The following is a 16,112-nucleotide window of genomic DNA, read 5'->3' on the forward strand; positions in this document are numbered from 1 at the left end:
TTATCAATTGTTAGATCTCTTAATTTCCAATGGAATACGAACTTCGATGGTAGTTTTAACTTTTTAATCTCGGCAGAGAGCAACATACGTCTTGGCTTCAAGCCAGGTCTTTGTTCTTACTGAGACACATGGTCAAAATGGCTGTATTTTATACTTGGATCAATTTACAGAAAAGAACTCTCCTTCTTTGATCTTATTGGCTCAATTGAAAGTCTTTTAAAGTTTTATTGGCTCGCTACCCAAGGTCCGAAAATGTCAAGTTGATAAGTTAATGCAACATGCCGAACTGCATGTAGCAGTCTTGACTTGGGGGTCTGTGAATTTTCACAGCCTGTTTGAATTCTCTATCAATCCCTCCCCTTTGATTCTTTCACAAACTGAATCATAAAACATCAGGTATCACTGGTTAAACATTCTACAAAATAATTTCATACATGTTAATAGAGTTTCCTTCTAAAATTTGTTGATGTGTTTCACCACATGTCCGGACCAGTAGCTTCCACACAAATTTACACCAACCCGACTTGATAGAGAATTCAAACAGGCTGTGAAAATTCACAGACCCCCAAGTCAAGACTGCTACATGCAGTTCGGCATGTTGCATTAACTTATCAATCAACTTGACATTTTCGGACCTTGGGTAGCGAGCCAATAAAATGTTAAAAGACTTTCAATTGAGCCAATAAGATCAAAGAAGGAGAGTTCTTTTCTGTAAATTGATCCAAGTATAAAATACAGCCATTTTGACCATTTTGACATCGTGGCCACAATGGAAGTCTGGTTTTATTTAGTAGGTTAATTAACCTTATTCCAATTTAATCCAAATCAATATCTTAATTTAACCAGTAAACAACCTTTCCTTAAGCATAACATACTCCTGTGCCACGTACAGACGGTCTGCTGGGACCTGCAAGGTGTCTCACCTGCGGGACAGCAGCTACAGCTGCCTGGTCGCAACAACATTTAATCAACATAAACAAGCAATATAAAAGTAAAACAATTCCAACAAATAGAATTAAACCTTCCACCAATGAAGTTCCTATTCAACCTAGCCATTCAGTGGCTCCACTCCACAAAGTGAATGATGGGGGTTGCTTAAGTTTTTCTACCTCCTTTTGGATATACTCCGCTAAGTGGGTAATTTCTTCGGAGCTATCTGGGATATATGTGCAACACTCAGTTCCGAGTAGGGTGCAAGTACCTCCCTTTTCAGCCAGGATGTAATCAAGGGCCAGTCTATTCTGTAGGGCTACTGTGCGGATTGCTACCATTTCTGCATTGATTTTAACTAGGGCCTCTGAGGTATCATTGGCTACTCGTTCCACAACGGATGCCATGTTAATGGATTCCCTTGCCAGTTTGGCGGTCCCATACCCAGGGATCAGGATAGCAAAGAACCTCTCTGTTTCTGTGATGGCTCTCTTAGGACGGTGTAACTGTTCCGACAGTGACTTTATATGATACATATAAGGCACAATGTAGGCTAAATAGCAGCATCCCATCCAATTCTGGGGCAGCCAAGGGTAGGCCTTGTGGCCACACACCCAATAGGTGCCATTATATGCAATGAATGTTAGCTGTTTCTTTGTCAGCAGGCTTTTTCATCTGTTTTATTCAGAATCCCCGTTACGTTAAAAATTCCCACATCGGTCCAGTTTGGACGGTTCCGTGGCTTGGTTATGTTATAATTCCGGGAGCAGTTACTATACCCCATATTTTGGCCTCCTTTGATGTTTCTAATCAGACAGACCGATTCCCCCAGTCTTCCTATTCCCATTGTATTAGTGATAACAAAAAATGGGGGCCGTTTGGAATTATTGTACCACGGTTGGTATCCCCCTTCAAAGGTAGTCAGATTGTAACCTGCTGACTTCCATTTACGTATCCAGTTTTCCGTATCCTGAAACGCATTGCCTGTTTTGTTTTGATTAATTATCCACTCAGCCATTTCCGAGATATTCAAGGGAACTGGCCTCAAGGGAATCCCTCCCTTTGAGTGAATAGGAATATGCGTACACACCCAACAACAAGAAATGTTACCTTGTTTGCAATAAATGTATGACATATATAAAAAGATATTTACATGTAATTCCCTTGCTACCCTACTATTCCCCTTTGGTGCAGAAGGTCGGCTAGTAAGAAGTAGGCCTATGCCTATAATACCTACAATCAATAATACAGTAAATTTATACATTTTCGTAAAAAGTAATTGTCCTTATTAGATTTCAGCTTCAGTTACGGGTGCTCGTTTAACGTGTGAAGTGTGGATCCAGGCTTTCTTTCCTTGGACTTTAACAGCTGCCTGGGTGGTCAATAACACTTGATAAGGTCCCTCCCACTAGGAACCCAAAGGTTCTTTATGCAACTTTTTCACATACACCCAGACTCACGGGATGATGTCGTGTCCTCCTTCGGGTGGATTACCCCAAGCTGCCGATACCTGTCGGGAAACAGAACTAATAGCATTGGTTAAGTTCTGACAGTATGATAAAGTGTCACTCATTAAGTGAACATCAGCTTTCCGTAAATCAATAGTTCCTGGCAGCGACATGGGTCTTCCTGTTATAATTTCAAATGGGCTTAGACCTGTAGTTCTGTTCGGGGTTGCCCTAATGCTACATAGCACTATTGGTAGTGCCTGGGGCCATGGTGTTCCTTCTTGGTGATTTGTGCTTTGTCGATGCTGGCTTTATGTCCTTTCAGCCAAAGGTGATCCAGCAAAGCTCGTAAATCTTGTTCATGCTGTTCTTCTGTGTTTGAAGCTAGCAGGATATCGTCTACATATTGTTGGGGTAAGCATGTTAATTCCGCCCCTGTGTCTAAAAGACAGTCCACATCCTTATCGCCCACCCTCAGTTATATATAGCCCATCTCCCCTTTGTTGTATTAGTGCGAGGAGGGGGGGCCAGGGTGGGCTCTAATCGTTTTTTGCTATCCCAAGTAACTCCTTCTGTTGTTGTATTGTCAGTCGCTTAAATGCTTCTATGAGGTCATTATCTTGTGACAAGCCTGGCTTGTTGGCTGAATTGTATCCCTGGCTGCGTCCTCTTCCCCAGCCACGACCTTTCTGTTTTGCCCTACATGTCTTGGCCCAGTGACCTTCTTTCCCACAATAATTACATTTTCCGGGTAATTTTCCTAATGACTGTTTATCGGAATCCTGGGATTTCCATCCCATAGCCTGTACAGCTCGGACTTTAGCTCCCATATCCTGATCTAATTGGTTACATCGATCCACCAATGCTGCAAAGGTAGTTCCTCTACCTTCCCAGTCCGGTAACACTACCTTAAGCATTTTGGACAGTTCTGGCTTTAGATCTGCCACGAAAGCTGCTTTTAGGGGTCCAAACACTTGTTCATCCATTTCCTCATCCGTATTATTCATACCCGAATGTTCTAGTCACGTGCATCTAAACCGCTCGTCATACTCCAGGACCTCCTCTGTTCCTTTCTGTTGGCAAGCTGCAATTTTTCCTCAGTCTGTCTCAGCTGGACTGTAGGCTTGTAGCCAGTGTTTAATCGCCTCCCATCCTGCCTCTAATTCTTGCTCGTTCTGCCCCAAAGCTTCATCTACCTTGTCGTGCAATTTTCTTCCCTGTGTTTTTGGCACCATTATGGTCAAAATTTGCACTCTGTCCCAGGGATGAAGTTGATATATATTTTTTAAGCGGTCCAATTGGTCCCACGTTTTTACTCCCCCTTTTTTTGGATTGGGCAATTCCTTGGACCATTTATCAATTTTCTCTGGGTCTGCCGGATCATGAACTAAGTATTCTTCATACACCCTTCTCTTTGTTTTTTTGGTTCCGCCCTCATCCGCAGTCTCTTCTGATTTGACTACAACACGTCTTTTTTTTAAACGGGGCAAAGCGCACCCCTAATTCTTCATCCTCCGACACTCTATTGTCGGAGGATTCAGAAACCGTATCTATTCCTCGGTCGTGTCTTCGGGTTTGCGCTTTTAATTTATCCAAACATGAGTACCCTGGGAATTGATCAATACATTTTCCTTTTCCTATTACTGTCTCTTGACCTAATGATTTTTTCCATTCTTTAATTTCAACTTTAAGATCTTTAACTTCCGCTTCCAGCTTTTCAAGTTCAAGCTTTTTCTGTCGCAGCTGTGCACAAACTGCTTGCAATTGATCCTTTGTACTGGTCAGTTCTCGATCATGTTGGGAATGCATTATAATTTCATTCCTGTTTCGAATCTGGCCCATAACTGCTAGGAACCATCTAGTTCGCTCTTTATTTTTCATACGGGTCGTTTTTCCCCAGACCCTTTTAATCTCGTCCAAGGACCATTGTCCTTTTGGAGGTTCTGTACTTTTGTTCGATCTTAATACAGGTTTTAAATAAGTTGAATTGTTGCTCTATGTATTCTTTCAACTGTTCGAGAATTAAATCTAGCGAAACTTGAGGTGGTGCCTGCCCACCTTTAACAGTTGTAGGCAATTCTTTGCCCTTTTCTCCTGCTGCCATTTCTTTACTGAGTTCTTTACTGGGGTCTCGAGTCGTAGGCCTGCTAGCCGATCAATAGGTCGGTGATTAATTAACTAACACACCGCCGAAGTTTAGACGTCTATGGGACCTCGAGCCGACTACCAACCGGAGGGTTCGCAAACCGGAGGCTTTCGGAATCGCGTAGAAGGAGAGGCGAATTTAGACTTTTGACCGAGGACTTTTTTTTTAAAGAAAAGAGGAGTCCTTACCTCAATATATAGGTCCGATGTCCAAAATTCAGTTTCTTTCTTCAGTGATCCTGTTCGCAGCGCCAAAATTGTTAGATCTCTTAATTTCCAATGAAATACGAACTCCGATGGTAGTTTTAACTTTTTAATCTTGGCAGAGAGCAACAAACTGCGGGCTAATTGCCTGTTTCTTTGTCTTACTGAGACACATGGTCAAAATGGCTGTATTTTATACCTGGATCAATTTACAGAAAAGAACTCGCCTTCTTTGACCTTATTGACTCAATTGAAAGTCTTTTAACGTTTTACTGGCTCGCTACCCAAGGTCCGAAAATGTCAAGTTGATTGATGAGTTAATGCAACATGCCGAACTGCATGTAGCAGCCTTGACTTGGGGGTCTGTGAATTTTCACAGTCTGTCTAAATGAGCCTGTTTGAATACTCTGTCATCAATGAGAGTGTTTTTTACCTCTTCAAATTCTTTTTTTTTCCCAATTAAACCAATATCTTTTTCACAGCTGATATCAACTGGTATTTAGTAAGTTATGTCTTTATCCATTGCAAACGTCCCTTCTCCCCCATGCTGTCATATAATCGTGTACTACCCCGAATGCATATCTACTGTCCGTGTAGATATTAATCTTATTTTCCGATAATTCCAGTGCCCGGGTAAGGGCTACCAGTTCTGCCACTTGAGCTGACGACCCCCCACTAATTCGCCCTGATTCAACTGTCTCTAGATCCTGGTTAACTATGGCCCATCCGGTACGAGGTAGTCCCTCTACGTATTTTCGTGAGCCGTCCACAAACAAGGTTTGTTCTGTGGTTTGAAGGGGGGAGTCTTTTATTCTATCCTCTTCCATATCCTCACATACCTCTTCGCAAAAGTGGGGTTCCCCCTCACCCATCATACCTTCTGCGAGGTTGTTTCCTACATCCCTAATTATGGTTACCGCTTTGTTGGGTGTTAAAAGGACTGCTTCCCACTTTGCCCGTCTCATATTAGATACGGTTCTCAGTTTTCCCGTGTTTAACATTTCTACCAATGTGTGTTTAGTGTGGAGAATGATGAGAATCACAGGCTCGCTTAATTTTTACCACCCAAGCTGCGCAATCTAGCACGGCTATACATCTGGATTGGTAATTGATATTGAGGCTCCCGTGTTCACTAGCATCTCACACTGTCAACCCCCTACTAGTGCAGACACATATATCCTTCCCTCCTTTTTACTTTGTACAGGGGCCGCCGGACATCACCGGGTGGCTTTGTACGCCTGCCACTGCTGGTATTCCTGTTCTGACAGGGTCCTTGCCTTATTAGGATAGCCATTTTTACCATAGCATGTCGCTTCCAGGTGCCCTTTCTGACCACAATACGTACATTGCTTTTCACTGCCTTTCCCTTTGCATTCCCTGGCAAAATGGCCCGGTTTTCCACAATTATGGCAAGTCCCCCTTTTCTGCCGCCCTCCTGCTCCCGTGGCAGAGACCTTTTCCTGCTTTATCTTTTTCTTTTCTAAACTGCTAAACGCTTACTGTTTTAGCCTTTTTCAAAAGTCCCTTTTACACCTTCACAGATAGCTCACCACTCGCCCAGGAGTTTGACCTGATCCCTGAAGGTATTTCTAAATTTAAAACTCTTTTTTTTTTACTGAGCTAGAAGCTTTCATGTCAAGGTTTTACACAAAGGAAAAATGGGAGTGTTTTAAAGGGCATTCTTTATATCATTCCGAGACTAAATTTATGTCTTTCAACCCAATTGCATGTTTTCTTTCGACAAGTAAGTGAGCGTGTCAAATAAGTTTTTTTTTTTTTACTACCGGGGCCATGTATTTTTTATCTTTTACTCAACAAACCTATCCTTTGTGCATTTCCTAGCTCCGTAACTTATCATCCGAATATATCCACACCTTCGTTTCTAACTTAAAATGTAATACCATAAGGTTCACAGTTTCTTAAACTTCACACATACAGGACAACACTACAAAGGGTTAAAAAAAAAATGTCACTGTGTTTGGAAAGAGTGGGTGGAGCTAAAACAGGCAGGTAACTCCACACCTTCCCAAGCAGGCTTTCATTCATTCCACAGTCAAAATCACTCGAGTACTCTCTTCTTTCAAAATAGACACTCACAAAAGTCTCTCTTCATTCAACAAAGCTTATGTCTGGATCCATATATCACTTAAGATAGGCACTATCAGCTTTTTTTATGGCATTACGTAATTACACAAGTTACAATTAATGATAGGAATTAATTAATGACCCGGGCAGCCCGCGTTTTACATTCCCTTCCTTACCTTCCATGTTCGCCAGTTTCGGACGTTTCACTTTGTTTCTGTAATACTCACGGCCACGACTACTCTGTGGAGACCCTTTGTCTTCGCAACAAAGCTGGCGTGTTTCCTTACCACCGGAGTTTTCGGCTCTAGGTTGGAATGATCAGTTCCCTTCCGCACCGGCCTTATTTACTAAAGGGACAACTCAAACTGGTTCGTCAGCCTCTTCCCGCTATCTACTTACTCGTATCTTATACACTATCCCGTCGTGCCCATACACCTCTCTTTTCAGTCTCTAACACCAGATTCCAGATACTGTCTTAAGTGATCACGTCTGATCAGACAGTATCCTGTTCGTGACGCCATTTTGTTGTGGAAAAATATTTCCAAGACTGTATAATATATAAAGAGAGGTTTATTAAATCGGAGACAAAGCTTTGGGAGAAGTGTTAGAGACCCCTGTATCTGAACCACGACTCAATTTGGTATCTCCAGTGAGGTTCTTTTATCTTACAAATTACGTCACTTTACATCACATCGGAGACAAAGCTTTTCATCCAAGGCTGAGTTTTTTGATATAAACCAGCCTGCATTGTGACAGGGCATTATAAACAAGGGCAGGCCTTTTGGCACCAGTATAGACAAACATACTCAACACTTATATCTCCAGTCGTTCATTATCTCACTTTCCTATCTCCGTAACTCAAGGCCAGCATACCTTGAAATCTAACTTTTTTTATATAAAGCATAATGCATCAGTATTGTCCCTTACAAAATTCATTAAAGGGGAAAATAAAAACAAATGTTTGGTCCCGTATACTAGTCAAGTATATGTCCAAAAATCCGCTCCAACAACTTCATGAAGATGGTTAAAAGTATGCCAAGTGTCTCTTCAAAAATTGTTTTTCTGATTAAACCTACAGTTCTGATTATGAACACTACCTTATTTTTGATCCGAGAAAGGTCTTCCTGTTCACATCTGATTTTGTCTTTTATTTTAATCCTTATTAGCCATGATCTTATTGAATGGCGGAGCCGGCTTGAAGGGCTGCTCCTATTTCTTGTGTTCTTATGTTCTAATTCAGGGAGAAATATAAAACTGGAAAAGAGTGGCAAAGTGGTTTAGCATGCAATTCTTGTACTTCTAGAATCAGGCTTAAAATCTAGCTAAGACTACAAAACTGTTTAGACTTGTGGATGAGTCCAGAACAAGGGGCATAAATATAAGATGGCCACCAACTGATCAAATAGAGAATTTAGGAATAGTTTTTTTTTTTAAAGAGTGGAACACGCTGCCACATGGAGTGGTTGAAGCAAAAAGCATTGATGCATTTAAGGAGAGGTGTGTTGCATATATGAGGGAGGGGGGGAGGAAGGGAATAGTGGGATACGGGGTTGGGGGGGATGGGGTGAGTGAGAAGAGGTCATTTGGGTGGGAGAAGGTGTGTATGGCATATAAACATTGGGCATAAGCTAGTTGGGCCAAATGACCTGTTTCTGTGCAAATCAAAAGGCCCAATAATGCACTTTCATTCCACCTAGCAGCATAGCCAAGAACTGATCAAACTAATTATCATTGAGGTAAGTAGATTCAAATTAATGCTAATGCTTCTGAGAGACAAACTCCAAAACCTGTTGTTCAGAAGCTAATGGGACCTGGGCAATTTAATGATCTCTTGCATAATTTTAATTAAGTTTAAAAACCATATAATTCCTACTTGGCTGTTGTAAGTTATAAATATTCCTTGTAGTCTTCAATAAGTGCACCATGTGTGGGAAGAAAAGAGCTAATTTATAGTATGTCACTGATAGCTATACGAAGTTGCTTTTTCCTTTGCTCTAGCTAGAAATGTTTGTTTATAATTGAACACAAATGTGACTATTTTTACTCATGAATATAAAATGTCATCTATCTTGCTGAAAATTTGCTTTTTCTGTGTGTTTTTTAGGGCAACTCAACAGGTCCTGTCCACTGAAGCTTCAGTTAATGGCCCTGCATGATGAATTCTGTCTGATGTTGTCTACTCCAGCTTGAGCAGCTACCATCCAGGGGTATCAGTGGGGTTCACTGGAGGCACTGGGCCTAGGCCTGTCAAAGCCAGTCACTGCTGCACTAAATTCACATGGGATCAGGACCAGCAATATTCTTATCAGATTTTTTAAGATGGATGTGCAAAGAAGAGTTTGAATGAAATGTATAAATGAGGGTATTACATGTTGGCAGATACAAAGAACTCTTGCGTGCATTTGTATCAAATACATGTTCTTATAAACAGGATGATCAGTCCATTAAATATCTTGCCACTCACGTGATAATTAGTATTGTTGCCATAGTTAAATGGTTATAAGAGTAGAGTATTTTATAAAAATGTGTATACTTAAATCTGACGTATATAATTGAAGTATACCAATTGGAACACATAGTGTGACCAAAGTGTTTAGAAGTTTTCATACTTTTTTTCATCTTGTATAAAATTTTAACTTTCAGTGTTTCTTCCAAGTGGGCAGAGTAAATTGTAGAAGTGAAATGCAAATGTAAAAGTGTTATTTTGATCGAGTTGCCTATATTAAACCAATTGCTAGAGAAAAGTCTAATTGTAAATGTTCAACAGTGGTTCTTTGCTTCAGGTTTTATTTGTAAACATTTCTTGAATTCTAGAACATTAGTATTGAAAGCTCTTTGATACAGAGTTTAAACATATTTGTTACTGGACTAGTTGGTCATTTGGTATGTCACTGAACAGCCATAAGCTTGTTCATCCCTCTTTTACATTTTCAGACCAAGAAATTGTTCAAATCAAAGGTGAAGAATGCTGAAGATTAGCCTTGAATTGCATGTGGCTTGTGTGTGTTCCTCTTTGCTAAAGGTCTGCATCAGTACATTGCCTGAAACCAATCTTATTTTTACTATTTTTAAAAATTCTATTGAACCAACTAATTGATTTTGTTTTTAACATGACCCCTTTATTTCAGTTGCCAGGGCAATAGAACTTAATCAGGGTGAACTGATAACTGAGCACTTAATGTAACATTAGTTGGCTAAAAGTGGCTCTGTTGGCATAAACTTCTAAGGAGTGGAGAAGAGCCCTACTTTGATAAAGTATGACAATAACTAAAGAGGTTAACTCCAACTTTTAAATTCAGGGATTTAAAGTGTTATGACAGGTTGACCCTTATTCATTGGGACCTTACTGTACTGTTAATGGAAGTGGCAGCTAGTATTGGGTTAAGCTAAGGCAGTTTTGAAAAAGTGTCATTTGACAAAGTGCCTATGGTACTGGTTTAAGTCAGAAAAGAGATGATGGTAATGCATGATGAATTTGTGGAAGAAATCTTTCACATTAGTAAATAGTGTCTGTTCCAGGAAAGTAAAATGAGATGTGCACTCACCTATTTGTGTGGCCTGTTCTTTGCAGCATCTACAGTAACTATATTGTTGGACCCTCCAAGCACCTTAATACATTCAAAGTCAATGGAATATTTTTTGTCAACTTCATCACTGGTTTTTAAAAAAAATGACAACTTGGGTTTAGAGTTCCACATGTATTTGAAAAAAATCATCACACCAAGCAATGCAATTTTCTGTGATCTTCCTAACTGCTTTGGGGCAATGACATCCAAATTAAGCTGTCAATGCTTGATTCACCACTTAAACTTCTGAAATAGCTGATCACAGATACTTGAAGGCTGGGATGTTGAGACATCCCAGTGTAGCAATCGTTTGAAACTGTGGTAGCATTATTGCATACAATTTTTTTAAGTGTTCTAAAAGATGGGAGGTGGATGGGAGGAAATGTTTCCAAACCAAAACATTGGGAATAGCGGTGTTATTTGGCTGTGGCCGCCAAATAGAAAAAAATAATCTTCTGTCTTGACAATCTTCATTTGCAATGTTTATGTTTAGTTGCATGAAAACAAGGCAACAATTTTTTAAATACTGCGCTAGGATGGACATTAACCACTCACGCAAGCAAGTACAAAATGTAAAAAGTATTGGCTTCTTACTGTCAGATTATTCTGGTTGTATGATACATTTTTCATTTGTCCTATTTCAGATGTACATCCAATATACAATGTAAATATACCTTGTTAAAATTAATATGCCATTAGTTGAAGTTTGCAATAAAGTGAATTGCTTAAGTTGTACAAAAGTGAATTGTTTAAGTTATATGAGCATGAGGACCCAATAATTATTCGTCACGTGTCCAGCGGAGCAAATTAGTGCCAAATGCTTCCTCATTGCTTGGATGTACGAAAACAAACGCGTCCATAATTGGATTGCCAATACCATTCTTGAGCTTACTATTTGAAATGTATCCACAAAAGTAGCTGCAATCCCTTGGGAACCTGTCTTTAAAAAAAAAACTTATATAAATATATATATATATATATTTAAACTTATCGTGCACTATAAAGTGAACTAAAGTAATTTTTAGTAACATGCCCCTTTTTAAAGGATGTATAATGGTTTGATTAAAATGTTGGGTTGCTGAATAAAAAGGGTTGCTTACAAGTTGCTTTGAACTGCTTTACTTAAAAAAAAAAAAATGGATTGCATTTGGTTGCTCAAAGGATCCGGTAAGGTTTGGTTTTCATACACACACGCCTGAGTTAATCAGCAGGGTGTTCCATGCAGTTAACTTTATAAATCTCTACTTTGGAGTAAATTCAGGTCCCACTGGTTTGGACTGACGCACAGTAATTAATTGGTTACGTAAGTAGTGTAATAATTTATTTTTTAAACTGTGGCAATTGGGCGAGTTAAGACAGTGCAGGCTTGAGCTTAATGGTGACCAATTAGTCTTGAACAACAAGATAACAGTTAAATATAAAAGGCGACGAGTGTAGAAAGCTTCGGTGAGAGTTTAGCCTTAGAGGGAGTGGGCCTAAAGTTAAAATTGATGGATTAAATCACACTGTTGAGAAACAGTTTAGTTCAGTATCGGGACTGCTGCAGCTTATGATTGTAAGAGGTCCTGGGATGACCACATGTACTGTCTCTGCTTGAATTTGAACAAAGTTTCAGAGCTTAAGGATCAGCTGGTGACGTTCCTTAACATTGGGAGGATGAAGGGTTCTTGGTATGCACATTCTAGAAGATGGGTCATCCTGCAGGCACAGTGAGTTAGTAACCATTGGAGTAAAATGAGATAATAGGCAGTGCAGAGCTCCCTTGAGTGTTAATTTGACATAGGTATTCAGTGCTGAATATGTGTGACAATGACAACTCCCGAGGACAACAAACAAAAACTGAGGAAAAACTGATTGCCAGATTGCTAAGTGAAGTGCAGAAGCCGTCACAACAGGGGGTTCCTGGGGAATAGACTGGTACCATTGCAGCTATAACCAAGAGTCCTGAATGTTGTGTTGCCTACCAAATGTAAGGTATATTACAAAATGTGTGTAAAAGCTTTTGGAGAGTAAATAGGAACAGCCAACAGTAGTTGATGGCGGAATCAATTACATTGGAGGTCCTCAAAGGGAGTTTCAGCAATTAGGAGATAGTTTAAAGAGCAGGACTTTGCGTATAGTAACCTCAGGACTACTCGTAGTGCCACACGCTAATTAGAATTGTAAAATAAGTGAGTTAAATGCAAAACTGGAGGGTTGAGACACATTAGACATTGAATGAGTTTGAGGGCAGGAATGGCCTGTACAGGATATATGGGCTTCATGCAAATAGGGCTACAACCAGCATCCTCACTGACCAAGTAATTAATGCCGTGGTGGATGGTAAAAACTAATATGGCATTGAGAAGGGGAAAAATAGAGGAGCAGAAAGAAAAGCAAAACTAGTTGTATAGGATAACAAAGAGCTGATCAGAAGAAGGGTTAAAACAATGAAGACTGGCAAACAGACAAGGTTGGATTGTAGGAGGATGTAAGTGCACCAAGTATTGTGACTACCGTGAGCTTGATGCACAAATTGAAGGGAGATAATGTTATTAGTGGTAGGCTAGAACAGGAGTTGGAGCTGAACATTCCTGGTTACAAAATATTCAGAAGGGATAGAGTTGCGAAAAAGGGAGGAAGGGTGGCTGTTAACAAAAATTCCATTACAGCAATAGTGGGGATGGTGCAAAAGCTGAATCAATTTGGTTAGGGTTAAGGAATAAGAAGGGAACTGATGCTCTTTTGGGAGTATATTACAGACTTCTGAAGAATAGAAAGAAGATAGACGAAGAGATGTATAGATAAATTATAGAAAAATTCAGCAGCAACAGACATAATTGTGGGTGACTTGAGTTATCCAAAGCAAGTGGCAAAACAAAAAGGAAATCTGCAAGTGATGGCAGTCGAAAATACAACAGGAAATGCTGAAACCCAGTTCTGAAAGGGTGCACAATCAAAATGTCATAGTGTGGCTTTTCTGTTCAAACATGCTGACTGACTTTCTTTGTATGTTCAGCATTTTCTGTTTTTATTTTAGGGGTTTCAACAATGAGTCCAGAAAGTGTAACAAGTAGGTAAGTTGTCTATCTAGAGAATAGCAACCATAACATAATTAGGCTCAAAGGAGAGGGAGCAGTCAAAGATAAAGATACTTAGTGGGAAATGCAGATTTCACTGAGAAAAGGGGAACTAGCCTTGATATATTGGAATGAAAAATTGGCAAATGAGACCATGCACAAACACTAGACATATTAATACAAGAAGAAAAGATATTGATAGCAAATATTGGTGTTCTTGTACTAATACATGCATTAAAATGAGACAGGCATATGATAAATCGACAGCTAATACAAAAAATTAGCAAAATATAGAGGCGAAGCAAAACAGATTAGAAATGTTAAGAGCGGACATGAAAGACTTACCGGGGGACCAAAGAAATATAGTAAAGGATTTTATAAAGTAAAATATAGTTGAAGAAAATAAAGAGGAAATCTTATGAAGGGTAAAGGATGTCAAATAATAAATTGGACTTAATTTTCAGAAGTGTGATTGTTAGAATGAAAGGGTACAACAGGAAATGATGGGGTAAATGTAGATGAGTGGTATATTCCTGTGGATGGGAAGTAGTTGTGAAGAAAATGGTGGAAAAAGCAATGGGCCCTGAAGGCACACTTTTTGAATGCTCAGTGGGTGAAGCTTTGACCACAATTTTTCAAACAGGGTTGCCAATGTAGCACCTCTGTTCCAAAAGGGAGAAAGGGTTAAAACAGGTAATTATATAGACTGGTCTTCCTAATATTTAGTGAGTAAGCTTCTCGAGGCCATAATACAATAAAATTGAAACCTAATTAAGAACAGGCAATGTGGGTTTGTAAAAGGCAAATAGTGCCTGACAACATTAGTTCTTTTTGAGGAAAGAGTATATAGATCAAGGAAATGCAGTGGGTGTTGCCTGAATTTTCAGAAGGCATTTAATGAGATATTGCTTAAGAGGCTTGATGATGGAATTAAGGCATTGAAATCCATTCTGCTAACTTGCCCTGTCTGTCATTTAACACAACTGCTGCTTTTAACAGCACTCGCTGTTTGCCAAACTCCCTACTTTTGTGTGTCAGTAAATTTCAAGATTGTATTTACTATACCCAAGTCAGATCATTTTTCACAAAACACTGACTCCGAGGGCGCACCATTTCCAACCCTTCTCCATTCTGAGCAACACCTATTTATTGCATCATTCTTTCTTGTCCATCAACCAATTTGCTACATGATACATTTCTTAGACATAATCCCCCCCAAAGCCTCTTGCTTGGTTCCTGAAAATTCATACAGACTACATTAAACTGTATTCCTTTATCTGTCCAATTGATCACTTCTTCAAATAAAAAAACTCGTAAACTTGTCAAATATGACTTTCCTTTAAAAATGTCATGTTGGCTATCCTTGATTAACCCATGCATTTCAAATACTCACTAATTTTATCTTGAATTATGTATTCTAAACATTACATTTTATCATTCACCCTTCTTGAACAATTTGCGTAGTCGAGAAATGAATAGTTGTGGCCAGAGCCTCTACTATGTCATCTGACTTTTTCCAGCAGCTTAGGAGGCATGACATCAGAGCCCATTGACTTATCCACCCTTAGTTCTGCTTTTTTTCCCCCAAAATAACTTATCTATATCCCACCTTTCACATTCTCAGATGAAGTACTTTTACTCAGTTGTAATATGAGCAGATATGTTGTGCACAGCAAGGTCCCACAAATGACCATGAGTTAATGTTTTTTTTTATCATTTTTATCTTGCTTGATAGCTAGCCTTTTTTTCATATTCCTGCTCAACTCTTCTGTTGCAAGTTTAGGGTCTGTCTTCGATGTTCTCTCAGCTACAGTAGTGATGATTATACTCCTGTAATCTATCTTTGCATCTTGCTTTTAGAAGTATGCCCATGGTACTCAATAACTAGATAATGTAACAGTTTGAGCTGCATTGGATATTGTGTTTTTCCAATCTTTTTGAAGGTAGACTGAGAAACACTTGGTAAGATGAGGCCACATGAAGAGATGAGCTGCTTTATTTCATCATCATAGGCAGTCCCTCGAAATCGAGGAAGACCTGCTTCCACTCAAAGTGAATTCTTAGGTGACTAAACAGTTCAATATGGGAATTACAGTCTCTGTCACAAGTGGGACAGAAGTCATTGAAGGAAAGGGTGGATGGGACTGGTTTGCTGTACGCTCCTTCCACTGCCTGCACTTGGTTTCTGTATGCTCTCGGCAATGAGACTCAAGGTGCTCAGTGCCCTCCCGGATGCACTTCCTTCACTTCGGGCGGTCTTTGGCTAGGGACTCCCAGATGCAGGTGGGGATGTTCCATTTTTTCAAGGAGGCTTTGCGGGTATCCTTGAAACGTTTCCTCTGCCCACCTTGGGCTCATTTGCCATGTAGGAGTTCCGAGTAGAGCCCTTGCTTTGGGAATCTTATTTCAGGCATGCGAACAATGTGGCCCAGCAGCGGAGCTGGTCGAGTGTGGTCAGTGCTTCGATGCTGGGGATGTTGGCCTGATTGAGGATGTTAATGTTGGTGCGTCTGTCCTCCCAGGGGATTTTCAGGATCTTGCAGAGACATCGTTGGTATTTCTCCAGCGATTTGAGGTGTCAACAGTATATGGTCCACATCTCTGAGCCATACAGGAGGGCGGGTATCACTACAGCCCTGTAGACCATGAGCTTGGTGGCAGATTTGAGGGCCTGA

General features: G+C 40.0%; 1 protein-coding gene across 4 annotated transcripts in view; it reads left to right on the forward strand.

Annotated features, from left to right (window-relative positions):
- ppp6r3 (protein phosphatase 6, regulatory subunit 3) overlaps positions 1–11,480 on the forward strand; it is a 150,468-nt gene extending 138,988 nt beyond the window's left edge. For all 4 annotated transcript variants that reach the window (XM_070899622.1, XM_070899624.1, XM_070899626.1 and 1 more), the window contains exon 24: positions 8,917–11,480. In XM_070899622.1, coding sequence (XP_070755723.1) covers positions 8,917–8,968 — 52 coding nt within the window. In that variant the 3' untranslated portion in view covers positions 8,969–11,480. The remainder of the gene's footprint in view (positions 1–8,916) is intronic.
- The last annotated feature ends 4,632 nt before the right edge of the window (positions 11,481–16,112 follow it).

Source organism: Pristiophorus japonicus, chromosome 14 (genome assembly GCF_044704955.1).
Source record: "Pristiophorus japonicus isolate sPriJap1 chromosome 14, sPriJap1.hap1, whole genome shotgun sequence".
NCBI classification, from domain to species: Eukaryota; Metazoa; Chordata; class Chondrichthyes; family Pristiophoridae; genus Pristiophorus; species Pristiophorus japonicus.